Below are 27,556 nucleotides of genomic sequence, written 5' to 3' on the forward strand. Positions count from 1 at the left end.
CTAATGTATAACCACAAAGGGAACCTCCATTCCTAAACAAACAAACAAATACTACAAAGCCCACCAGCCCAAGCTATTTAATAAAATGCCAGTAGAGTAACTAGAACTAGCTGTAGGAATTGTGATGCATTATTCTTGGTCAGCTTTTATACTAAGCACAACCATTAAGTGAGAGGATTGGTCTGTAAGCAATAAAAGTCAAATCGTCTATTTTGATAATCCCTCCTGCTTTTTACTCCTGTTATTCCTGCAGCTAAGAGGGAGACAGTGTCCATCCCAATAACACAAATCTATTTTTTGTAAAATTAATGTATTTAATTTTAAAATAATATAAAGAAATATTAAAGACATGAAAGTGGATTTCAATGGATTAAGAATAGTGTATCTGGGGGAAGAATCTGACCTTTGAGATTTAGCGGCAGTCCTAACCTAAGAACAGGCAAACTCACTAATAACGTTGTGGATACCTCCCTAAATGTTGGGTTGAATTCAGGTAACTGTATCCCCTACCCTTCTCCCCCCTCCCACACAATATGATTGGTACAACAAATAAAATTAATGTATAACAAAGGTTTATATAAGACAAATAATTATTAAAACAGCACATTAGATTTTGAAATTCTTTATTTAACTTTCTCCAGCTATTTAATGCATGGGATACACTTTATCTCTGAGGCCACAATCTTGGAATGAGTTCCGTGTGGAAGGATCCTGTGACAAAGATAGGTTATAAAACACAAATTCAATTGTTTAACCGATTAATCAGTTATCTCTAGTAGGTCACTGTTCTTTGATTTGTTTTCCTTAGGAAAAGTATAGCCTGGAGAATTATTATAAATCTATGGGTTAGTCAAAACAGTTTTTAAAGTAGAAAAAATTACAGGCAGCAAAATAAATATAGTTAGATCATGATGTTCACACTGTCAAAAACTGAATTTAACCTGGAATGTTACAGTTTTCAAGACAAAATAAATCAGTGCAATTAATTTAATATCTTATCGCCATCTTGTTACAGGGACAAACTTTTATCCTTCTTCTATACTAGTCATTGTAGGTGATTTTTTTAGTTATTAGCAAGGAACTTTCCTTAAATGATAGTCACTATTTATTTCCACTCAGTTTTATGTGCCAATGAAAATATGGCACTGCTCATAGCAGCTCAATCAAACAACTCTACAGTAGAATTTAGAAATTTAGGCAAGTTACTTAATTACCAAAATGTCATTTCAATTCAAAATTATCTTGCTCAGGTGATACTCATAGCCAAGCTTTGCCACTTGTACACACACGAGACATTAAACCCAAACCATAATACACGGGTCATTATTTTGAAGCTAGTCTAATTTCTCTACGTTTCAGCCAGTACCATTATCTCTAATGCCACTTAAGTCACACACATTCAAATACTGGTAAAATCTTTAGTTTATGGGCCAGTTCAAATCTCTTTTGGTCATAAGAACGGCCATACTGGATCAGCTCAATGGTCCATCTAGCCTGGTATCCTGTCTTCTGTCAGCAGCCAGGTGCTTTTGAATGAATAAAACAGGCAATCATCCCCTGTTGTCCATCCCCTGTCATGCACTTCCAGCTTTTGGCAACCAAAGGCTAGGGGCAGCCAGAACTTGGGGTTGCATCCCTGACCATCTTGGCTAATAGCCGTTGATGGATCTGTCCTCCATATGTCTAAGAGTATGTCTACACAGCCTGCAGGAGTGAGCCTCCCAGCCGGTTTGATAGACTACTAGTAGTAGGGCTTGCACTAGTGTGCTAAAAATAGCTTTGTAGACAACCGTTTGAAGTTGTGGCTTGGGCTGGAGCATGGGCTCTGAAGCCCATGCTGCATCTTCAAAATGCTGTCTACATGGCTATATTTAGAAAGCTATCTAGTAATTATACTTTATGGTCCTGTACCAAATATTATAGCTTGATCAACTGTATTTCCAGTACAAATGTAAGCAGAGTCTGAATGAGCTCTCCCCTGACATCTAGTGACAAGCTGTGGAAGAGGACTTCAGGAGCTGATCTTATTTGCATGGGCACACCCACCCTGCCTAGGTACTCAGCATGATAGGATTGCTTGCCCCAATTATCACTTTTGGCTGGTGTTGGTGTGACGTTGCACTCTATATGATTTTATAAAAATATGATAATGAGTGTGAATATAATGTAACTGGAATATGCGTCATGCAAAAGGTCTCTTGTAAAATATCAATACAAAGCTTATAATCTAATGAGTGTGGTCATCCTATTTGTATAAATGTATCACTCTTGTATCTGAAACTGTGAAGATGAAACATAACTCTGAGGTCCTACTGTAGTTATGCAAAGTGTGGGTCATTAATGGTGGTTTGGAATCTTAATGGCTCCCATTAACCAGGACAATTGACTGTGGATGGCTCTGTTTGACTTGTAAGTCTTCCTGTATATGTGTGTGCTGGCAAGTGGGCAATAAAATCTTACAGTGACATGTGATCATGTCACCTGAACTGAAATCCATCTTTAACCTGGTGCTTTTCCATTGAGAAGGAGGGGTGGGAACCCAGAGGGACAAAGGATTCCCACCCTATGCAAAAGATATATAAGTGGGTGGAACAGAACAAATGGGGCGGCCATCATTAGAAAGCCCCTAGCTACCACCTGAGCTGGAACAAGGGCCATACCAGGGGAAAGGATTGTGCCCAGATTAGGAAGGCGTCCAGTCTGTGAAAGAAACTTATTGAAACATCTCTGAGGGTGAGATTTTATCTGTATTCAGTTTTATTACTGTATTAGGCTTAGACTTGCGTGTTTTATTTTATTTTGCTTGGTAATTCACATTGCTTTGGGGGAGGGATAGCTCAGGGGTTTGAGCATTGGCCTGCTAAACCCAGGACTGTGAGTTCAATCCTTGAGGGGGCCACTTAGGGATCTGGGGCAAAAATCAGTACTTGGTCCTGCTAGTGAAGCCAGGGGGCTGGACTCAATGACCTTTCAGGGTCCCTTCCAGTTCTAGGAGATGGGTATATCTCCATTTATTATATTATTATTATAGTTCTTTCTGTTACTACTTGGAACCACTTGAATCCTACTTTTTGTATTTAATAAAATCACTTTTTACTTATTAATTAACCCAGCATATGTATTAATACCTGGGGGAGGGGGGAGAGCAAGCAGCTGTGCGTATCTATCAGTGTTATAGAGGGCAAACAATTTATGAGTTTACCCTGTATAAGCTTTATACAGGGTAAAACAGATTTATTTGGTGTTTGGACCCCATTGGGAGTTGGGCATCTGAGTGTTAAAGACAGGAACTCTTCTTAAGCTGCTTTCAGTTAAGTCTGCAGCTTTGGGGCTCATGGTTCAGACCCTGGGTCTGTGTTGGAGCAGACTGGCATGTCTGGCTCAACAAGACAGGGTGCTGGAGTCCCAAGCTGGCAGGGAAAGCAGGAGCAGAAGTAGTCTTGGCACAGTTGGCAACGCCCAGGGGGTTTCTGTGATCCGACCCATCACAGTTGGATCCTCAGTCTCCTTGTTATTGGGCCATGAGTAATACGGGGTTGTTATCCTAGTTGTGTGAATCAAGGGCTGCAGAACTGTACTTGGCATGCGTTGATTGAAGGACTCACCCTCAACTAAACAGGCCTCACTAGGCAGGGGACTTGGGTGCCAAAGCCCAGTGAGTTGAGAGAGGGTGGGGACAGGTACTTGGTGGTGTAGGCTGTGCTTAAGGGTCATGATACCATTTGACCATTCCTCTCTCCACTGTATAATAAAAGAGCTAATCTAGGGTCAATTGAGAATTTTATTATACACTGCAGAGCTGAAGCAACTGATATCTAGTCTTAGCATTAGACCTGCTTTGGGACAGTGTCTCTGATGCAAAAGACTGCCCAGTGTGCACCAGCAGTGAGGCTCCCCCACTAACAGCTGAAATCACTGAGAGCTGTGTTAAATGGTGGGACCTGTGATCGGCTGGCAGGACAGCCAATGGAGAGGCACGGCAATCAGCCAGCAAGGAGACCATCGGAGAGGACCAGAGGGGAGCCCTACAGGGAGGTGTAGCCATCAGCCAACAAGGCGGCTGGTGGAGGGGTGTGGCAATTGGCCAGCAGGGCAGCTGGCGGAGAGGAGCAGTGCATAGGCTGGCAGAGACGTGTAGCAATCAGCAGCAGGATGGCTGGCAGAGAGGTGAAGAGCTCTGATCGGCCAGCAGGGCGGCCGGTGAAGAGGAGCAGCAACCAAGTGCCTGGGCAGCAATGCAAGTAAGGTGCCTTCTTAACCCTGCTCCATCCAGGGTGGGAGGTGAACTCTGCAGCTGCACCTCTGAACTCTGGGTCTGCACTGACCAAGTGGGGTGCAGAGAAGGGACAGGCACGTTAAAGGGACTTTTGGTTACTGGACTTAAGAACCCAAGAGTAAAGGACACAGCCCAACTTACTTGGGGGGTAGGTCTTTTGCTCATGATTTATGTTTACAAACCCTGTTTGCCGTGTTTTCCCAAATTAATGCCGAGTTACTTCCGTCCTTTTTTCCCCCTACACTCAGACTCCGTACTTGTGAGAGGGGAAGTATTGCCTCTTAGAGGTGCCCAGGGGGTGATGTCTAATTGTCCCAGGTCAATGGATCGGGGCTTGAGCCAGTTTTGTGTTGTATTGTTGAAAAAGAACCCCTAGATACTGAACCCGGCCCTTGTTGCTGCCCACTCTGACTGGCAGAAGGGTTACACAAATGTATAGGCATAAAGTTTACCCAGTCTAAATACTTAGCTGTTGACTCCACTCAATCTACATTTCCTGGGTGTGCAGCACAGAAGCAGCATCAGATGTTTGACATATTTCAAAGGTTTAGGCCCAAAGTATGCCCAGGATCTGATTTATATGTGAGTGTGTATAACAATATTATTCATACGCTCTATATTTGCTGTGTAATCACTACAGCCTATGTGCAGTATCTGGGATTTATTTAACTGTGCCCTGAAGACTGGTAATGGGTGTGTTTGAATTTTGTACAACCTTCTGTAGGTTGATGGAATGTGGTCAGGAGAGTCTCTGGTCTTCATATAGCAACTGTTGTTTTGTGCTAGGAGAAGAGCCACATTATCACGTCTTTTCATGTTGCTCTCTAGTTCGTCATTTAACAAAGAATACATTATTTCAGGACATAGAGGGATTTTATTTATAATCATTTACATGTGTTAGCATCTGATGCCAGAATGATGTTAAATTTGAACATTCCCATAACATATGCAAAAGATCTCCTGTCTGTATGCATCATATTTGGCACTTAGGAGGCTCATTACACTGGAAAGTAGCCATTCTTTTTGGGGTAATCTACATTCTATCCAGAATATTGTTGAATATTTATCTGCTTGACATTTATAAGATTGCTTGTTGTATCTTCAGTGTTTTCTCCAAAGCCACTTACTTTTCAATCAGCCCAAATGTACATTTCCTTTATTATAGGGCTTAGCTAACCTGTAAAGCCATGACTTCTTTTATTTATTTATTATTATTTACAGTCTGAGGTGCTTGAAAGTTCAGAGTTTTTTCAGTTGATCCCTTCCAGACCTTATTATCAAATTATGTGTAACCATTCATAGAGCTAAAACATGTAATTGATGATTGAAGCTCACTTTTAATCTTATTCCAAAGTTTTACATTTATTTTCAATTAAATCACTGAATAATAAAGAATTGTCTTACTTTTTCTCTCATTTTGAATACTGCATGTTGCGGAGCTGAGTGTATTTCTGTGCGTTATCAAATTAACAACAGATTGGGTCAGACATTTGGAGGGTTTCTAGAATAGCATTTGATTTAGCCCAGTGATACTCAGACTGAGGCTCGCGAACTGCAAGTGGCTCTTTAATTTGTCTCTTGCGGCTCTTTGCAGCATGTGATATTAAAACACTGTGTGATTTAATTATTAACCAATCTAAGTTATTAATCAACCAGGCTGCTTTTATTACGTTATTAAGCATCTGTAGGTGATAAAATAATAATACTTGGTCAGTTATTTTGCTGTGAGTCTTGTGTGTGTGTGTGTGTGTGTGTGTGTGTGTGTGTGTGTGTGAGTGAGAGAGAGTGTGTGTAGATATAGATAAGCTAAATATTTCCCCATCATACTGTTTAAATATGAATATCTAGTACTATAGTAAATGAAAGAATGAATTCACATACTGTGGCTCTCTTGGGTAATGTTGATCACTAATTTGGCTCCTGAACCACTGAGGTCTGAGTTTCACTCATTTAACCCAAATATTTGGGTCCAAATCCCAATTTTTCAAGTATAGTAAATTGTCAAGGTCATTTAGGCTTGAGTACCTTTTCTCTAGCTACTGTTTAAACATGTTATAATGCCTGTAAGAACAATACCCTAATATTATTAAAGATGGATTTGTCTGTTTTTAAATCTTGGTTTAAACTTGGCTGAGATTGGGATGTGTAACCTGGGACATCATCCCATCAATATGTGAAGCACTTATAAAGTGAGATCAGTTGGGCACGAAGTTGGAACACCACAGTGGCCTCTTTATGTTTCAGAATGGAACCACATTTGTCTAGCTTCCCTTTAATTTGCAGTTACTTCATAAGCTACTGTACTGTATTGCTTGCCCTCCAATCATGACCATAAATGGCTTCCAAACTAAAATGTGGGTTTAATTTTCTCTGTTCTAGTTAATATAGTGAGCACGTTTTAATTCTAAAATTTTCTACATTTCTGGACATTCTAAAAACCAATTTCACACTGCCACAATCTCCCTAGGCACCCTGGGCTACATTCATGAAGGGACTTAGGCCTTGCAAAGCTGAGTAGGGAGCCACATAAGCTAGCCAGTTGGAAATGCTGAGGAGTGGGGGATGGGCCTATCAAAGGGAGATAGGTGCCTAAGTCGAGGCAAGAGGGAAGCACATATCTTTGCTTGGGATTCACAGCCAGGATCCAGATTGATCTCTTGGACTTAGGTGCCTTAGCCAAGGGCAGGTTTTTGTCATGAAGAACAAAAAAGAGCGAGCCTGCCATGTCATGAAAAACACCTTTATTCACATAAAATTACATTAAAACTATTTAAAATGTAATAACATTAAAATAAATACACAAAAAAGATATGAATAAAATGGAGCAAAACATGTTTGAAGTGAACGTTAAAACATAGATCACTAAAGCATCACCACGTTCACTCAAAATACTGTTAACACACCAAGTCAACCGAAAAGGGTCCAGGTTACATGTCAATTTAGAAAAGGTGTAATCAGTCCACAGCTGCACCACAATCAGTGTGTGGAACACACTGCTCTACCCCAGCCACCCTGTTCTGGACAGCCTTCCAAAGGTGACCGTTTTGGTTGACCCAGCAAAAATTTGGCCAGGCAAGAAACCTGCTGAATGTGAGCAATGAATCTTACTCATTCTGAGAACAAACAGGGGCTTGGAAAAAATGAGTTCCAAACTGCTGAAAAGCTGCTGTAAAATAAAAACCAAAAAGAGGAATCAATACAGGGAAAAAATGAAACACCGTGTCTGAACCCAAGCAGAAGGGACACACCTCCGAGATGCACAAAATGATTGGTTGCTACAGTGCTATGCAGGGCTGTCCACTGTAAGTCACTGAAGCATTTAGGAAGAGGAAGCATTCCTAGGAAGAGGAAGAGCATTTAGTATTTGTACAATGCCCTCCAAGCTGGAGACATGGAATCACCCTAGGACAGGGGCAACCTCCAGGCTGTATCAGGGTAGCATGATGTTGTACCTACACATGTGCCACAGAGCTGCTTTTTGGTCATGGTTGCAAAAGGAAATCCTTCCAGGGCAACAATCTGCCTGGTTGCACAAGGATCATGTCCACAGAAAGGGGGACAACTAGTGATGGGAACACAGGATTCCCTCTGGAAGAAAATCCCTGCAACAACTTTCTGCAAATGCTGAACGGCTCGCTAAGGGAGTGCCCCTTGGAATGGTCTCAAGTTGCAATGTCTCAAGTTGCAGTAGGGGAGGTCTAGGTTGGATATTCGGAAACACTATTTCACTAGGAGGGTGGTGAAGCACTGGAATGGGTTACCTAGGGAGGTGGTGGACTCTTCATCCTTAGAGGTTTTTAAGACCCGCTTGACAAAGCCTTGGCTGGGATGTTTTAGTTGGGGTTGGTCCTGCTTTGAGTTCTGGACTAGATGACCTCCTGAAGTCTCTTCCAACCCTAATCTTCTATGATTCTAATTCAGTGAGGACATTACACAAAAATTGCATAGATTGGCTTCTGGTCTGAACAGCAAGAGCTGTCACTGACTTTTGGTTTGACTAACTAGGGGGGGAGGGATAGCTCAGTGGTTTGAGCATTGGCCTGGTAAACCCACGGTTGTGAGTTCAATCCTTGAGGGGGCCACTTAGGGATCTGGGGCAAAATCAGTACTTGGTCCTGCTAGTGAAGGCAGGGAGCTGAACTCAATGACCTTTCAAGGTCCCTTCCAGTTCTCGGAGATGGGATATCTCCACTAATTTATCCTGCCATGTGGGCAGGGAACTGGACTCGATGACCTCTCGAGGTCCTTTCCAGTCCTAGAATCTATAAATCTATGAATAACCAGTTGGGGCAGTTTGGACAACCCAGCCTGAGTAAAGGCTGAAAACGGTCTCCTAGAGGAGAGAGCTTCAGCTAGAAAAAGCTGGTTAAAAAACAGTGGCTCTTCCGAGAGCCATAAACTGGAAAATGCCTGGTCCGGGCATGCACGTCACAGAAATCACCAGGCATTAAAAAGACCATTATAGAATGGATGCAAAGGTAGACTCTGTAACTGGCCAAGTGTCAACAAAAATAGGTGAGCGTCAAAGCCCATCCCCCCCAACAGTATAATGGAAGAGAGAAAAAGAAAGAGACTTCCAGCCAGCAGGGAGTCAGAATTCAGAAACCTCTGAACAGACTGGGGGCAAAAGCTACTCTGCTGACTAAATCAATGAGCCCCTGGCCTCCTTCATCTAATAGCAGGACCGCAAAGCAGGGCAAAACCGGTGTAACGGTTACAAAAATGGTAAATGTGCCTCTGAGTCCAGTCCAAAAAGCCTGAGGGAGGATCCAGACACAGTAGCCGATACCACAACATTGAGGCCATAAGGTTGTTGGCAATAAAAACCCATCCCTGGAAGGATAGTCCAGGAAGGAACCAGTGCCATTTCTCCAGGTGGCTTTGCATCTTCTCCTCTGCCTCCTCCCAGTTCCATAACATTTTTTGTTCAAATCTAAAAGAGACCACCAGGATCCCCCCATTGCACTTGTTGGGGCAACAAAGGGGGACCGCTACACTGCCAGGAGCCCAGTAAGCTCAAATTGCTCTTAACCCAGTTAATGCGGATAGTATATGCCTGTTCATACACTTGTAAACAAGTGCAATGTGCCTGCATGTCACAGTCAGACATGATAAAAACTGGGATATCGTCAACATAGGCCGACAAACGAACCAGGAGAGTGTCCGGCATCCCAACACAAACGCCAGTCAGATGGCTTTTGAGGATGTGCAGGAATGGCTCTAAACTAGGAGCATACAGCATTCCAGACAGAGGACACCCCGATGAATGCCTCTGAGAACTGGGAAGCAGCAGCTAAGGCCTCCACATTAATTTTTGGGACACTAAAAATGTTAAAGAAATATATGAAGATTTTGGATTTTTTATGGAAAGTTGAGAAGGCCTTTCAGCCACTTGATTATGGCTAAGTGAGTGTGTGTGTGTGGTGTGGATGGCGACTACTCACTGTAAAAGACGTTTAAAACACGCTTTAAAAATGGCCACAGCAAAAACAGATGTTTGAAACTTGAGATAGTCCCCATTAAGGCTTAGGGCCCCAACTCTGCAAGGTACTTACATACATGTGCAATGAGGCTAAGGAGATGTTCCATAGAAGTTGGTGGACCTTTATCTGCTTAAGTACCTTGCTGAACTGGGTCCTAATGGCCTTTGGCAAATCAAAGCCAATTCTTTCAGTGCAGCCCATCAACCATACCACGCAATTGTGACATGACCGGTGGGGCATAGCACCAAACGACCAACTACTGCAACTCTATCTGTGTGGATGGACTCCTCCACTGGTCAGACCCTCACTGTCACCATCTGGGCACAGGATCTGTGTGTGCAAGATTAGGGCCATGATACAAAATAATTTTGAGCTGCTGTATTTTATTTCCAAGCACAGCACTGGAAAACATTGCTCTGCCGCCATTAACTGAAAAGAGGGCAAAAACTGAAATAAAATTAATTAAATTGGTAAGAAATGTGGTGGCAGCGGTAGACCATAATATTAAGATGCGTAAGTTAATAAATAAGTATATATTAAAGAAATAAGGTAATTGCTTATAGTTTAAAAGTTTGGTAATCGTAAGTGTGCCTACAATGTTGGCACACAGCCAAGGACAGTGACTTGGCAGTTTAAGCAGGTTAGCCTATGGCTGGTGTGTTGGTAGGCAGAGTGTGGACTGAGGTCAGATAAAGGTCACTTCAACGCTGCAGGGAGGGGTTGGTCAGGTATGCTCAGTAAATTTGTTGTGCAACAGCTGTGATTGACTGCCAGCGTTAGCAGCCCTGATTGGCCTATAAGAACATAAGTATAGACTTCTCAGAGAGGGTCTGACGGTGATTGTATGATAGGTATGCTAATGCTAGGACTGAAAAACAAGCCAACCAAAACAGGCCATAACGTGTATATAAGGCAGAGAGCAGGCAGGCAAAAGACAGGTTAGGAGCAGGAGAAGAAAAAGGTGAAGATCAGAGAAACCTAAAAGAGCAAGGAACAGCAAGGCAGAAGACCTGAAAGAAGAAGCAACTGCAGGATGATGGCAGTAGCCATGGGCTGCTGGGACAGAGCAGAAAAGGATCCTGAGACAGAGCATAAAGGAAGAAAACTACGGCGAGAAAGCATGTGAGCCATAGTATAGGACAGGGGTCGGCAACGTCCCGGGCCAATGGGGGCAGCGAGACGCCGCGGCCAGCACATCGCTCGCCCGCGCCGCTTCCAGCCACCCCCATTGGCCCGGGACAGCGAACCACGGCCAGTGGGGTCCGTGATCGGCCGAACCTGCCGCGTCAGCAGGTAAATAAAACTGGCCTAGCCCGCCAGGGTGCTTACCCTGGAGAGCTGTGTGCCAAACGTTGTCGACCCCTGGTATAGGATATAGAATAGAAATAGGGTTAATGAATGTTTATGATTGGGATAATAAATGTGTGTTTGTGTTATCAATGTTACATTGTACTATATGTGTAAAGGTTAGGGTTTATTAAGATTATCCTGCATATGACTGATCACCATGTGCAGAACATACCATTCAAGCCGTTCCAACAGTATGACATTATGGTCTTGGGTACTTTAACTTGTATACCTTTTCAAGGGATTCATATTTATATTTTAATTTAGATTTAGATTAATTGTATGAGGAAAGGTTTGTTATATTAAATAAAGAAAATACTTTGTTTTGGAAAAGTACTGCATTGGTGTCAATCCTTTAAATGGAGGGTTCTATCCGTGTCCTCCTAGGGGTGAACAGATTTAGTCTGTTCTGGTGAGTTTCCTGAAGGGCATAAGGAGATCATTGGGCAGGCCCCCTCCTTTCACCTTGCAGGAACAGATTAACATGTCAACGTCTTAGAAACCCAGAAGTAAGCAAAAGGATGGCTACTCCGGGATCCTTGAGTCTGTTCTCTGGGTAACAGCCACAGCATGTAATTTTTACAAGACAACTACCTCCAGTTTTTTTCATTCACTCTCAAATCTTGGAAATTAAATGTAAAAGTTGCAAAACTGGGCATGCAAAAGTCAGGACATTCTGTTAACACTGCCACATTGCACATATGTAATAACTGTAATTCCACTTTCCTTTGTTAAAGTGTAAGCCTAAGTTTTATCCAGTATATATCTATCTATATCTATCTATCTATATTAGTTTTCAATGTCTATTAATACTGAATAATACTCTAACGTTCTGAATATCAGCAACTGAGCTACAATTAGTGGATTGAAAAATGTGGGTGTAAACCACATAGTGAGGCTGTTAATAAAAACTTATGTGCATGAATCTCCTTTACTTTATTTATATGTACTAGTTTTCTTGTAACAGGAGAAGGGTTCTCTTGATGTTATCAAAAGTCAGCCCTTATCTTGATGTGTCTGTTCCAGATGCTGTTATCCCTGGCAGTCTGAGGGCTTGCTTCAAACATCCTGCTTTCTTGTCAGCAGGGCTGAGGCAGTATATTATAACAAGCATTCTCCGTAACAACTGTTCACAGGCAGTGTTTTTGGATTTACAAGAACAGTTTGTGAGAATCTCTGTCGGGCTAATGATTATTCATCCAAAGTGTTTTCAATAAATTGGGTCTAGCTAGTCTTTCCAAGGGTTCAAAAATGAGGTGTCTTCACTTTCTTCTCCCCTTACTGGCTTAAGGGAAATAGATAGCATGCTTCCGTAACTGCCCCAGCCCTGGTAGGATATGGACAAAGGGTCTAATTCTGGTAGCTATTGCACCATTCACTAGCTACAACTTGCTTTTATAATCTGAATCCTTTGTCTAGTTACGGTATCTAATGTCAGAAATGTAGCCAATTTTGTAATATGTTCCTTGTGGTTAGTAAACTAACTACATCTTTCTGTACACAGCTGAGAGACAGCTGTGCCCAGTCCACGGACCCAGAGTCTCAAAGGTATTTTGATGCCTAACTCCCACTGAAAAAAACAGTTACCTACCTTCCACTGTAGGTGTATGCAAGCCTCCTGTACAGTTGTTGGATTTTTCCCTCAGCTGCATCCGTTAAGGCCGCGTGAGTGCCCCCTGGTACCTTACACTGCTGCACACAGGTATAAAAGCCCCACTGCCCCAACCTCCCCCCCAGCTCCTTCCCACTGGAGAGGCTCTGATAGAAAGGGGAAGGAGGGTGGGTCATGGAATGGAAACGAGCAACACATCTCAAAGAACAACAATTCTGGAAAGGTAGGTATCCATCTTTATTCTTCGAGTGATTGCACATGTATGTCCATTCTACCATAGGTGACTCACAAGCAGTTCAAACTGGAGGCAGGTTCAGTGTCTACTTAACAGAGATTGTAGAACTACCCATCCAAATCTGGCATCATCTCTAGACTCATGAGTGATGGCATAGTGGGAGGTAAATGTGTGGATCAAAGACCAGGTTACAGCTTATAAATGTCCAGGGTGGGCACCCAGCCCAGAAAGGCCACAAAAGCTGCCTGTGAGCTAGTTATGTGAGCCACCACTTTTGATGGAGGTTCCATATCTGACGAAGGTTAGCAAAGATTAATACAGCCTGTAATCCACGAGGAGATTTTCTGCATGGACACCAAGTGGTCTTTTATTCTGTCTGAATAGCTGTGAGGATGACCTGAACAATTTACTCCGATCCATATAAAAGGCCAAAGCCCTTCTAATGTCTAGAGAATGTAGTTTCTCTTCACATCTAATTGAATGAGGTTTCAGAAAGAAGGTTGGTAAGTAAATTTCTTGACTAATGTGAAAACTGGAAGCTATCTTAGTCAGGAATTTAGGATGAAGCCAAAGGAAGACCTCATCCTTGGAGTATATTGTGTAGGGAGCGTCCAACACCAGGGCTCCCAGCTCTCCTACTCTTGAGATAATTGTGACCAAGAAAGTCACTTCCATAGATAAGTGTAATATAGAACAAGTTGCCAATGGCACAAAGGTGGGACCGATCAAATTTGTTAGATCTAAATTCAAACTCCATTGTGGAACAGGACTGTGAACCTGTGGGTATACTCTGTCTAAACCCTTTAGAAATCTAATGATGATAGGGTTAGAAAAAAATAATCTGTTATCAACCGGAAGGTGGAAAGCTAAGATAGCCACCAGGTGAATGCTGATGGATCTTCCAGCAATCTCTTGTTGTTTCAGGAATAGGAGATTGATTCTGCATATCCTAGCCTAAATTTGGGCTGGGTGAAAGCCTCTTTGTACAGATCAAATGGAGAATCTCTTCCATTTTGCATGTAGATCTGATTGAAGGCATTCTGCTATTAAGGAGAATTTATTGTACTCCTTTAGAGCAAAGACGTGCCAAGGAAGTTAGCCACATAGCATCCACACAGTCAGGTGGGGAGGGCTTGTAGATTGCAATGGAGGAGGTCACTATTGTCCTGGGAGATCACATCCGCATCTCTTGGGAGTGGTATAGGGGGTCTGACTGATAGGGCTAGTAGTGACGAAAACCAATGTTGGCAAGGTCACACTGAGGCTATTACTATGATGTGAGCCCCATCTTGTTTGAGTTTGGGCAGGAGCAGAACTGAAGGGAAGGCATATAGCAGGCCTTTTGACCAATTCAGGAGGAACGCATACAACAGTGACCCCTGTGCTATGACCCACCAGAAAACAAAAAAGATGACATTTCTTGTTTTCTTTGGTGCAAACATGGTCACTTGGGAAGTATCCCACGGTTGGAAAAAGGCATTGGACACATCCAGAGACATGCTAACAATCTGCCCCCTGGAAGGTAGGCTGCTTTGAGGTTAATGTACATGGCTATGCAAAAGTTCCAGAGTGAGACTGTCTCTTGTTATAACCTCGTTGACTGGGCTCCCCGATCAGTTTACATGAAACATGGCTGTTGTGTTGCCTGTGAGTTCTAACAAACTCTGCCCCTGATACACAGAAGGAATGCCATACAAGTTGAAAGGATAGCCCAGAGTTCTTTGATATTTATGTGGAGAGCGAGGTCTTGGGACAACCAACCCCCCTAATTCTGATGGGGGCCAAAGTGAGCTCCCCAACTAAGATCTGCTGCATCTGTGACTAGGGTGAATGTCTGCTGAGGAGGAGCAAAGAGAACTCCTGTGCAAACATTTGATGGGTGTGTCCACAGGTCCCAGGAGGACAAGACTTGAGCTGGTACATGGTCTACCCTGTCCATGTGATGGTGGGCTGGAGCATAGGCTGAGGTCACTATACTCTCTGACGTGCAGTCTGGTGTTCTGGAACATGCAGGTGCATGCCACATGTGCCCTAGAAGTGTGAGGTTTTTTAGCCATAGCAAGAGGATGCAGCTTTAGGTTTACAGCAACGATCCGCAGTGCATCAAACCTTTTTGCAGCAGGAATGCCCTGGTATGTGTGGAGTCTAGCATTATCCCAATTAACTTTATTCTCTGAAGCAGTGTTAGGATAGATTTTTCTGTATTGTTTAGGAGCCCTAGTGAATGAAAGGCTGACTGGATAGCAGCTTGCTGGAGAGCACATGAGATCAGGATCGGCTCCTCACTTGCCCATCATAAGGGAATACATGGATTTCTGACCTGTGCTGGAAAGCCGCCACTACCACCATCCATTTCATAAAAACGAGGGGCTGCTGCAAGCCTGAAGGGGAGAACTGCAAATTGATAGCGTGGATTGTTGACCATGAATCTGAGGAACTTTCTGTGGCTGCGATGAATTGCCACATGGAAGTAAGCATCCTTTAAGTCAAGAGTAGTGCACCAGTCCTTACTCTCTAAGGAAAGGATAATGGAAGCAAGAGTAACCATCCGCAATTTCATTTTCTTCTGACACTTGTTTAATTGCCTCAGATCTAAAATAGGCCTGAGGCTTCCCTTTTGCCTTCGGAACAAGGAAGTATCAAGAATAGAATCCCTCTCCTTGGAAATGCAGCAATGAAGAGGAAGAGGCCAGTGATTGCTGAGGGCAGCCCTTCCAATTCTTGCACAGGAGAATCCCAAGTAACTGATTCCCCTTGTACAGTACTGGTACTGGCAGAGGGGGAATAGCAACCGTGATGCTCATGCCCACCACCAGTATCTACTACATGTTTAGAGTGTGGGGTAAAGCCCCAAGGGCACCAAGATGGGTACTAGTAAAATGGTGGGACCCAGCTGTGCACCAGCCATTGAGCCTTAGGTTAAGATCTGGACCAAGGTAGGTAGACAACCAACTGGGTTTTCTGGGGTTACTCTGTTCTGGAGGCATAAGATCCAACCTTAGAATCTGAAGAGGCAGATGAGTCTACTTCCTCTGACCACGAGGGAGCTGACTCCAACAATACTGGGGAGACCGGTTGCAAATCAATGACAGAGGCAGCGTTGAGCTCATTGCAGGCTTTCCCCTTGATGGACTCTGCTGAGATGCTGCAACTGTAGAAGCCACCAGTACTAACTGGTGCACCAATACTGGAGGAGGCACCAGTGGATCCAACACACCCATTCCTGGTGCTAGGTGGGAATTTTGTCCCACAGGGAAACCGGTACAGACAAGTTCAGTAGTTCCTGCACTGCCTCGACTGCTTTGGGTGTATACAGTACCATCAAAGGCTCCTGAGCCTGTGGTACTGGGAGTTCCACTGATCAGTCTCAATGGGCTCTTTGTAGGCTATGGAGTCAGCAATACCTCTTTGTGGGGTGGTTATGCTTGGAGGATCCCTCTTCTTTGAGTGCTCCTCTGTGTCTTTTGCAGCACCCAGTGCCTTGCTTGCAGATCATGATAGTGCATGGTACTGAGGCCTTTGAAGATTTATGAAGCCTTATAGTTGGTACCAGTGAGGCTGGCTTGCCTGAAGACTCAGCTACAGTGGGCAGAGCACTCCTGACCGACTTGGACATACTCGGGACCCATTCAGCGTTGGAAGATTCCAATAGAGGGCGAAGCACAGACTCCATGAGCAAGTATTTCAGCCTGGCTACCCCGTCCTTTTATGAATGGGGCTTGATCCCTCTACAGATGTGACATTTGTCACCTACATGTGCTTCCCCAAGACATTTCAGGCAGCTGGGGGTTGCTGACTGGCATTGGCTTGCCACAGGCCTTGAAGCCAAGAGAGCACAGCATGAGTCCGGTACTGGACCCACTGCTCAAATGAGCCCCAGAGAGCAGGCTACACTAAGAACTAGACTATACTTATGATAAGCTAAACTACCACAAGAGGACCTATATATAAGAGAGTGAAGATGATTTTTGAATCACAAAGCTCACAGCTACAACAACTGTCATTGGTGGTAGGCTGGAATAGAAGGGGGTTAGGGCATGAGGAGGCCCTTTATATCTATGTGCAGTGGTGCAAGGCACCAGGGGGTGTTCATGTTGCCCCAACAGTACTGCTGAAGGAAAAAAGTTCTGACAATTGTGCATGAGGCACGAATACACCTACAATGGTATGGACATGCATAATCACTTGAAGAACCAAAGTCTCCTCATCTTCCATGGAGCAACTATGATTGGCCAGCTATATGGGCCCCTCCGTGATGTCAACCACACCTCTTTTTATTAAATGAAAAGTAAGACTTTCCTAATGGAATGGGGGAGATTGTGGGCCATGAACCCGAGGAAAGGCATTGGTGAGAAAAAGTGGGGATCTGTTGTGAGGCAGTGGTGTAATGTAATTGCAAGCCAGTGTCTGAATGAGCTCTCCCCTGACATCTCATGATGGAGCAGGGGAAAAGACATCAGGAGCAGACTGTATTTGCATAGACAAACCTACTCTATCTAGGTGTTCAGCAGACAGAACTGCTTTGCAAAAGTGATCAATTTTGCCTAGTTTTGGGTTCCAATTCACTTAATATTGACTGCAGGAGTAATTAAATGTTATTCTTATTGTATGAGTAAAGGGCAGCAGAAATATTCTTAGCATACCCTGATGAAGGCGCTCACCCTAAACTGAACCTCAGTTCCTAAGCATAGTGTAGTGCTTCCAAATGCCTAGGAAAGGAGGAATAAGTATTTCTATGTGAGGATATAGATTTTAAAGAGTTTTAGATACCATTTTACTGTCTCCTTTGCAGTGTTTAAAGGCACAACTGATTGGATTCAGTTGAGAGATCTTGTTGTTGTTTTTTAAATCACTGATGACCAGGGCTGTGGGCTAAATCTTAAATGTGGTATGGGGACAGGGTTGCAGTGAAAGAAAATGAAGAGGCAGCAACAGAGAAGTTCCCCCTACTCACTGAAATCACGAAGAGCTGAGCTAAGTGGTGGATACTCAGAGTGAAGCATTGCAGAAGTGGCAGAGAGTGGCAAACAGCAGTAGTGATTACAGCAGCAGAGATAGCAACAGTGAACCAGTTGCCAAGGCAGTGGCAGCAGCAGAGACATTGCATGATGTGCCCCTCCCATTTTCACACCTGGGAGGTGAATCCACCTGAACTCATCTCTGAATTCTGGGTCCTCGCTGACCAAGGACAACAAACTGAGTGGGGTGCAGCAGAGGGAAAGGGAAGTGGTGTGTTAAAGGGACATTCAGACATTGGACTTTTACGCTGCAATGTGGGAAAGTGAGGCAGGAAAGGACGCTGTCCAATGTACTGTGAGATGGATGTTTGCTTATGGTTACATGCTTTCAAATCATGATTCTGATGTTTTCACAAATTAATGATGGGCTCCCTTTCCCTTTTAATAGACATTTTCTTTTGTTATCCACAGACTCACTTCTTGTGAGTGGGGAAGAATTGCCTCTAAGCTGGTTTTGTTTTGTATTGTTAAGAGGAACCCCTAAACAGAGAACCTGGCTCTTGTTGTTGCCAACACCGCCTGGCAGAAGGGTTACATTGTATAAAATGTGGGTGTGTATTAAAAAAACAAAGCAGGGGCAGGGGAAATTATCAGTGATAAAGGAAGGCTTTTTTAAAAAAAAGAAATAATATAGAAAACTTAAGAAACAAAACAATACAATACATTGAACCAGAAATCCCGTAACCTCGTAATTTTGTGAGTATTACCCTTTTCCCCTTCTTCCACCTTTTGTGAAACCCACTTGTGTCTGGGCTCATTTGGATGGTTTTTCAGGACAGGAACTTCCATTCTGGATTTGCACAGAGCATAGTACAGTAGGGTTTCTAGGCACTGCTGTAACAGTAAGAATTATTGTTAAATGGTCTTTTGTTTTATCACTTTCCTCCTAATGACACACAGTTAACTCGTTGACTACGAAAATGATTTTTTTTTTCAAATAAATCTCACCTAATCTAACGTGGACAGTCTTCATGTAACAACATTCAACATTCATAGGAAATCATTAAATCAGAATGTCAAGTAGCTGCAAAACTACAGTATATTTTTTAAGGACTCAGCTTAATAAATGAAATAGCAGTTGACTTTTTTTTACTTGATGGTACACTGAGGCTGTGATTTTGGGTACTTTTTTAGGTTCATGTAACCTGAAGGTTACCACACTTAAAAAAAAAAAAAAAAATCCAGCCTCAGAAAGGCCTACCAACTTTTCAAAGGGTTGATAAAGGAAGACAATTACCACAAATGTGTACTATATTTTAATAAGGTTTTTGACATGACTCTAGTTTAGATAGATCAGGGGTTCTCATACTTCATTGCACCGGGACCCTCCTTCTGAAAATAAAGTTACTACTTGACCCATGGGTGGGGGTGTGTCGGAGCCTGAGCCCCCCTCCCCACCTCCCCTGGGTGGGGGGAAAGGGAGCTGCAGCTCGAGCCCCCCTGCCCTAGGTGTGGGGAGAGGGGGGCTGCAGCCCAAGCCCCACTGCCCTGGGTGGGGGGACAGGGGGGCTGCAGCCTGAGCTCCACTGCCCCAGGTAAGGCCAGAGCTCGGGCTTCAATATCAGCTCTGGGTCCCAGCAGGTCTAATGCTGGCCTTAGCAACCCCGTTAAAATGGGGTCGTGACCCACTTTGGGGTCCCGACCCACAGTTTGAGAACTACTGAGATAGATAATTGCTTGCCAGATATTTCTGTTACAGTTGTCTATTGCTTTTATGCTAAGTGTCAGGTATTGAGAGATGCCAACATGGCCTTGATCAGACCTCCATTGAAATGCATGCTATCTGCTCACAAGGATCCAAATGACAGGACTGCAGCCATAGGCAGATTTTTAAATCATAAGTTTACTTTCTTCAAACTTTTCTATTTCTTCTTTTTGCTGTTCAGAACAACTTTCATATTTTCTCTTTATGTGTTGGTAATCTAAAGGATTAGAAATCAAACTATGTATCTAGAGTTCTTCACTCCCTTCAGAGACTGAGACCACAACCTCCAAGATATCCATTTTTATACACACTGATTATAATAGAGAACATTTCTTAAAACTATTATTTATTTCCAGTGCGATGTGGATGTTTTGATGAAAAGTTCAATGAAATAAAAAACAATCTCTGAATTCTTTGCATATTTTATTTTTCTTTTTTGGATTTCCAACTCACACACATCTGGCATATTTTACATCTTTGCAATAAAACATGGTTACAATAGCTTAAGGAATTTATATATCCAAAATATTTCACCATGATCTCAAGATGAAATGAACTTGTCTTCCAGATGTTCAGTATTCTCCCAATTCTAAGCTATAAACTCAAGATATTGCTTACAGACTGGTGATGAATAACTTAATCATTACGTTGATTCCCCATGATTTCAGAATCTTTTAAATACAAACAACAATGAAGAAGGAATTCAGTGCTAAAACTTACTAATACAAGGTGGATAACAAATAAGTAATCACATCAATAAATAATGATATGTTTCTGGTGCAAAGTGCCAATACAAAGAATCCATTATCATTTTAAATAAATGACTGCAAGTGAGTGTAAATTCGGAGAAAATTACATTCCTGTTACATGCCTCATAGCCCTACCGACACAATATGTACATCTATGACAATACAGTCACCAAATATACAAAGAAGAAACATGAAGTAAAGTGTATATACCCCTGGGTGTGTAATTTGATCAGTACAATGTGTGGGAAATTATTCTGATAGTCATCATTACGGTATTGTAAAACATGAAGTGCCTTAGGCTGAGAATGTGACTTCTGGTGAGATTTTCAGAAGAACCTAAAAGAATAACTTATCTTTGCAATAAAAGCTAAGGTTGTTAAACAAACCAAGCTATTCAGAGGAAAAATAAGAGAAAAATGTAACTGAGGCCCTCTTCCCTCAGTGAACCATATGCCAAATGTGATGAATCCAGAAGTATAGCACTCTTGCCTTGTTGGGAGTCATTAAGCACTATAGAGATTTACAAGACTCTTGATGATATAATGAAAATCAGAACCTTTCCACTATGCTCCCTTTCTGACTTGTCTATAAGTTTAAAAGGGAAGAATGTAACTTTCATTGTATAAGTATGGCAAATGATGGCTTCTTATCCAAATGCTTCATGAGCAAAACTCCACTTGGAAGAGAATGAGTTTAGATTTAAAAAGTGAAAAACATATTTTGGTGAAAATGTCAAAATTACTGATTGCACCCAAATTCAACCCTTTAATGCAAGCTGCACCCTTAGACAGATCTCCAGTTTGATTTGTGTGAATACCCCTGTTCCATCAAGACATCAGGTTTAAAGTACATGCAAGTTGTAACTCCACAATAAAATTAAGAAACATTTTTGTTCTTTATACAAGGTTTTACTTTTACAAAAGTATCCCTTCAAAGTTAAGATGTGCATCTGATGTACAAAGTATCAAACATATTTTTTTTTCTCAGCTTGAAAAGAGACTGGAAATGGGATGCATGTTAGATTCACAGACTAAACATCGTAACAACTGGACACAAGGTTCCTCAGAATTTTCGAAAGTCTCTTGTGGCGCATCCTACTACCTTTTCTCAATAAACAAAGATATATGAAATAATTACCAAAACATCTCCTAATTCATATAATTTACATGATACAAGCTTGCTTTTCAGCAGCTGGTGTTCAGTTGTGAAAAAACACACAAAATAAAATGGTTGCTGACTACAATGTACAGCTATTGCTGGGTGTAATGGAATGTACAACGGAGGTCAATGCAGACGTGTTTTTCCACCAGAGATTACGCCTTTCATTGTAGCACTTGTGCTCTCAGCTTTACCTTGGCTTTCAGTTCTTCATTCAGCTTCAGTATCTGTTCTGATGCTCATAATGCCACCGATTAAAATCTATATTAAAAGCTACAATGCTACCAGAAGCCATGCCAGTAATCAGAGTTCTGAAAAAGGTAAAAAGATAGATACTGAACTTGTTACATTTTTTACCATATATTAGTCATCTTTTAACTTTCAAAAACTGCAGGTTACGCTGAATATTAAAAATAGCAACAGAACAGGGTCTTCTCTTTGACAGTTATATATAAATGCATATTGCGCTAATTAGGTGTTCTTAAAAAGTTTCATTCTGAATATATTCCTAGTTTCTTTCTTTAGCAGAAGTAATTGTGATGAGTTTCTAGTTACAATTGACTCCTTTAATTGCGAGTCTGAGTTTTTCTTATCTGCCTCCTACAACTGGATCTTGGATGTCAACCAATTGCTGATACCAAACAATACAAAATGCATTGTATCCGTCCCACTTAAATCGTGCTGAAAGTAAGCCAGTGCTTATGTGCATTGCTGAAATGGGGTTTCAGAACCCAGCATTAGAATCAGAAGATAGAGAAATTAGTCTAGTAAAAAGAATCTGCTATATTTGATTATTGTAAACAAGAAGCTATAGAACGCTGTGCAGCACTATAACATAAACTGGCAGAATTCCAAGAGTAAATAAGCCTCATTTTGTAAGTTAGTTTTGATTTGGCTGAGACAGAAATCTTCTTTCAGATCATCAAATGAAACACAAATAAATTGAGTAGGTATTTGATGTATGGATATTTTTGGTGTTGTATCAAACAGTGGCACATAGTATAAAAATTCTAAAAAGTGTAAGAAAAATAAGCTGAAATGAATACTATAGGATTTTTTAAAGATCTATGTATACTTCACATTTCATGAGTGAGAGTTTTGCTGACAAACACCATACTGGCAAATGATGCAAAAACTAAACCCACTTACAACCCGGTATAAACACATCATTAAGACTTACATTTTAATCACACTAAAATAGGAGATTCAGAGATCAGGCTCATACATCGCTGCACTGGCCAATGATAACACAATACTCACTCAGGCCCTGATCCTGCAAACACTTATGCATATGCAATCAAGCCAGATCCTTAGCTGCCATAAATCAGTGTATCTCAGATGAAGTCAATGTAATTTTCCTGATTTACACTAAGGGAGGAAATGGTGCATGGGACTATGTGTCTGCTTAAAGTTAAGCAGATGTATAAGTGCCTATAGGATCAGAGCCTAAAATGACAATTCAACAGGATCAACAGATCAACAGGAAATAACTGAGAGCTTAGTTGTATCACATATTTTAAATTAAGTATAACAGTAGTTTGACATGCTAACATCAAAGAAACAGTATTTAATAGTTTTGTTTAATATTTACCAGATGATTTTAATTCTAATGCAGCAACTCACCTCTGATCATGAGACAAGTCCATTGCTCTAATGCCAGCATCACAGCCCGGGTAAATATAGAGCTGTTTAAAATCACAAGCCTGCCACACTTCCACTACTCCATTGTCCCCCCCCGTCACCAGGTTCTGTCCATCACTGCTCAGGAGGATGGCCTTCAGAAGAAACAAACAAAACCGGTAACTTCAGTTAATATTGGGGAAAACTGACAAACAGCCCCACAAATAGCTTTCACTAATGGAGTGTATGTTTATGTTTCTGCCCACATTTAAAAGTGAAGAGAAATACTTAAAAATAACAACAACTGTTTAGGGACCCCAAATCTTCAATAAATTACCTGTGTGCCTTTAAAATGAAAAATAAATAAATTTCACCTGCGACCTACAAAGCTTTTAAGTGCCAAGAATTGAGTTCAGCATGCAAAACTTGTGTTTGCCCTGCAGTATTTGATGCCATCACTAACACCTAAGGCAGAGTAGAGATCTGCATTCCTTACACTGCTTCAAGTGCTACTGATAGAACAGGGCCTGAATTCATGTCTTTGCTAATAAGTAAAGAAGGAATTAATTTCAAACAATTTTGTTTTAAAGACATATTTCCCGCTGAAATTTAAGTCTGAACTTAAATTCCAGGAATCATCTGGTATCATAAACAATTTGTTCTCACTTATTTTGAAAAAGCATGAGTTCACTGCTGACTTGAGATGGACATAAAAGGATATCTATTTGAACATTACATTTTCTGAGAACAGCAATTTTACACATGTTATTTTCTCAGGGGTGAAAGTAAGATAAAAGACTTACCGACATGGGCCCCTGGAAGAGGCAGGGCCTCGGGCAGAAGGGGTGGGGCTGGGGTCAGCCTCCCTAAGCCAGCCCTTCCACGCTGCCCGGTCTGTGCCGACTGGGGCTCTGGTGGTGATTTAAAGGGCCCGGGGCTCCGGCCACTGCCGCGGTAGAGGCAAAAGCGGCCGGGAGCCCCGAGCTCTTTTAAATCGCCAGGCCCCAGGGCAGCTGCCCCTTTTGTGCCCCCGTCGGCAACCCTGCTGGTAGGGTGCCTACCCGTCGGTGCTTTAACGTGGGCTGTGTACGGGCCGGTACCAGCGGCCACTTCTTACCGGTATGCCGTACCAGCCCACTTTCACCTCTGTATTTTCTCTAAGTAACATTGCGAATACATTCCATTTATTTTAAAAAAGGAGTGCAGTGTCAAATGGTTGTTTGCATTTAGATTTACCCTGGTTGAGTCACTGATCTCCATCTGAGCTAAGAGTTTGCCATTAATGCTGAAATTGCTGAACCGTCCTCGCTCATAGTAGATGATGCAGTGGCCTTCACTAGATACTGAAATTAAGCGAGGATACAAGCAGTTTTCAGTCCCTTCAAGTGCTCTCAGCAAATCTCCAGTAATTGTGTGTACCAGACAAGGACCCTCTGTACATTGAAAACAATAAAATATATTATACAGATGCTCATGTCACAAACTATATGCAGTATGCATACAGACAATATGTACAGACATAGGAAGACATAGTCCTTGACCTAAAAAGATTACAGTCTACAACCACAACAACAAAGCAGGTGGCAGCAGATGGAGGAAAAAGATACAGCATATCAGCAGAGTGCTATTTTTTTATTTACTTTACCTGTTAACTACTTTCAATTGTGAGTATTTTTACCCCTTTTCTAATAATTAATCTTTGCAACTCATCCCTTCCTTCTCCTAGCTGTTCAGAAGTCTGTTAAGCTGCATTCCCCCTTGTTAATGTGAACTCATTCCATCCCACCCCCATCAAACAGCCAAACAGATGGGGCCCTATCAGTGTAAGGTAGAGAAGGCTCCCTGGGGACAAGGTAGCCACGTCACCACATGTTCCTCCTGCAGTATCTGGCAGTTCCTGTAGGTTTCCTCCCCACATGGATGTATAACATGCACAGATTTTAATACTGAATTATTATTACAGTGGCTGTAATAAAAAAGTCAACATTTGTGACTCCCTAATGATGGTGGTAGATGGTATTTTCTAAAGAATTTTTAATGGTGTGCACTAAATATGCATTTTCTTCAGGTAAATTTTATTTAATTTATATGCCATTTTTTACTGTTGTTGGTAACAAAAAGAAAAGTATAAAAGCGAGAACATACTTTTTAAGTGCTGGGCTCATCAATTTCCATTTAAGCAATTTTTTTCCAAGTGAGGTGGTGAAAATCTCTTTGGGAATCTAGATATCGGTTCTGCGCTAAGAGAAATAGTCTCTTCTGTGACAAGTGTAACAAGCCATACTCCTTAAAAGGAGCACAATCTTTCTCTTAAAGAACTTGGGTCCTGATACAGCAGCTGGATTCATGGGCCCCACTAACTTCAGTGAGCTCCAACACATGGGCCCAGGGGTCTGCCCATTTAGATCCAGTTGCAGAATCTGGGACCTCGTTTGTGAATTCTTTGGGAAAGGGACTGTGTTTTCCTCGATTTTAGGGTCTAACACAATGAAAGTCCAATCCTTACTGAGGACATTAGACACTACCTCAATAGAAAAAATAATAGTCTCAAACTGCTGTTTGTCAACTTCAGAAACAGTAAACGAAATGCAGCAAAGTTGTGAGATGCAGACAGAGCCAGTTTTAGAACAATTAAAAACTAGATTACTCAAAAGAAAAGAGCAATACATTAACATTTAAACAGACTGACAAACTGGCTGTTTCCTTGGCCCACATGACCCATCAGGGAAGGAGAAGAAAGAAAAGAAGGAAATCATGTGATTCAGGACTCTGGCCTTAAGAAATGCAGACAGACCACTCATGTCTATGCTTGAATAAGAACACAAGCAGATATAGGGAAATTCTCTCAACTTGATGTGGAGGACTTTGGTTGCTAGACTCCCATTAACTCTGCCTCCTTGCCTAGTCATGTCCTAGTGCATTATTCTCTAGGGTTGTGTGTCTGTTACTATAGTGAAATGGAGTGCTAGACAGGAACATGTGAGATTTAGCGAGAGAGCTGAGTCCATGTAGTGTTGTTGTGAAAATGGAAGCAGAGAAACTGGGGAGAAACTGGAAAGGAGGGAAACTGCAGGGGAAGCTTGAGAAGAGGAATCAGTGAGAAAACATAGATGGGAGAACTTGAATGTATATACCATATGGGCTGCCGTAACTAAGGGAAGACCATGAGAGAGAGAGCTCAGGAGAGCAGAATTTGATGGTGGGTTTCTGGGACTAACAGTGTAGGCCCCAATTCCTCTTAATCAATGAGGGATGTATTCTTTATCTGATATGTAGGCCTTTAGTTGTCCAGCACCCAGTGCCTCTATAACGAGCTGCATTACTAAAGCTTTACATTTCCATTAGTGTCTAATGAAGCTGCGGATAGTCTACCACAGACCTCAGCCATAATAATAGGAGGTTTGCAACAATACAGTTCAAAAGGGTACAGTCCTATGGCATTAAAGCAATATGAAGCTGGCTTATGGGCTAAGAATTTACATCACATCATTTACATCAGCAAGAAAAAACTTCAGGGTAGGTTCCTAGTTACTGTGCTTTATCTCATTAATTTCTTGACCTAGCCTACCCTTCTTATATAATAAATCATTATTATCATTAATGACCCATTAGCATTTCCTGTTAGAATCTACAGTATTCAGAGGTTTCAAAGTCAGCTATGAAAATAAATGTGGAGCTCAAAGTTGTCATAAAATGTATCAGTCCAACAAGCTTAATTGTGAATGTATGGGGCAGAGTAATCAACCTGGCCTTTTCGCCCTCAGAAGCAACAACCCTTCTTAGGAATTAGTGGAAGAATAAATTCCTATGAGGAGACATGGATGAAAGAGGCATCATTATGAGGCGAAGAGGAAGAGGGTTGGATCTGCAGGAGAAGGAATATAGGAATTCGAGGAGGTGGCGATGGGACAAAAAGAGAAATGAGGGAGAAGGGATCATGAAGAATCAATAAAATAATGTGGAGAGAAGAAGAAGAAAGAACAAAAAAAGGGAAGTAAGGGAGAACACATAAAATAACAGAGGTGAATAGGAAAGGATAAGAAGAAAAAATATGCTGCTTTTCAAGTCAAGAAAAGGAGATAAATGAGAGCGAGCCATGCAAAAAAGATAGTAGATGGAAATGAGAAAGCAAGAAAAGGAACTGAGATAAATGGAATGAACCAAATGGAAAGAGTGAAAAATAAAGGAATGCAATAATACAGTATTTCCCAAACTTGGGACGCCGCTTGTTTAGGGAAAGCCCCTGGCGGGCCGGGCTGGTTTGTTTACCTGCCATGTCCGCAAGTTCGGCCGATTGCGGCTCCCACTGGCCACGGTTCGCTGCTCCAGGCCAATGGAAGCTGCTGGAAGCGG

At 42.1% G+C, this 27,556-nt stretch overlaps 1 protein-coding gene across 14 annotated transcripts in view; it reads right to left on the reverse strand.

Moving 5' to 3' along the window:
* Nucleotides 1-20,082: 20,082 nt before the first annotated feature.
* The window catches only part of NBEA (neurobeachin), an 834,265-nt gene continuing 826,791 nt past the window's right edge, over nucleotides 20,083-27,556 (reverse strand). For all 14 annotated transcript variants that reach the window (XM_034758618.1, XM_034758629.1, XM_034758620.1 and 11 more), the window contains 3 exons: nucleotides 24,440-24,636; nucleotides 23,207-23,358; nucleotides 20,083-21,894 (listed from right to left, as the gene is read on the reverse strand). In XM_034758618.1, coding sequence (XP_034614509.1) covers nucleotides 21,804-21,894; nucleotides 23,207-23,358; nucleotides 24,440-24,636 — 440 coding nt within the window. In that variant the 3' untranslated portion in view covers nucleotides 20,083-21,803. The remainder of the gene's footprint in view (nucleotides 21,895-23,206; nucleotides 23,359-24,439; nucleotides 24,637-27,556) is intronic.

This window comes from Trachemys scripta, chromosome 1 (genome assembly GCF_013100865.1).
Source record: "Trachemys scripta elegans isolate TJP31775 chromosome 1, CAS_Tse_1.0, whole genome shotgun sequence".
Lineage (NCBI taxonomy): Eukaryota > Metazoa > Chordata > Testudines > Emydidae > Trachemys > Trachemys scripta.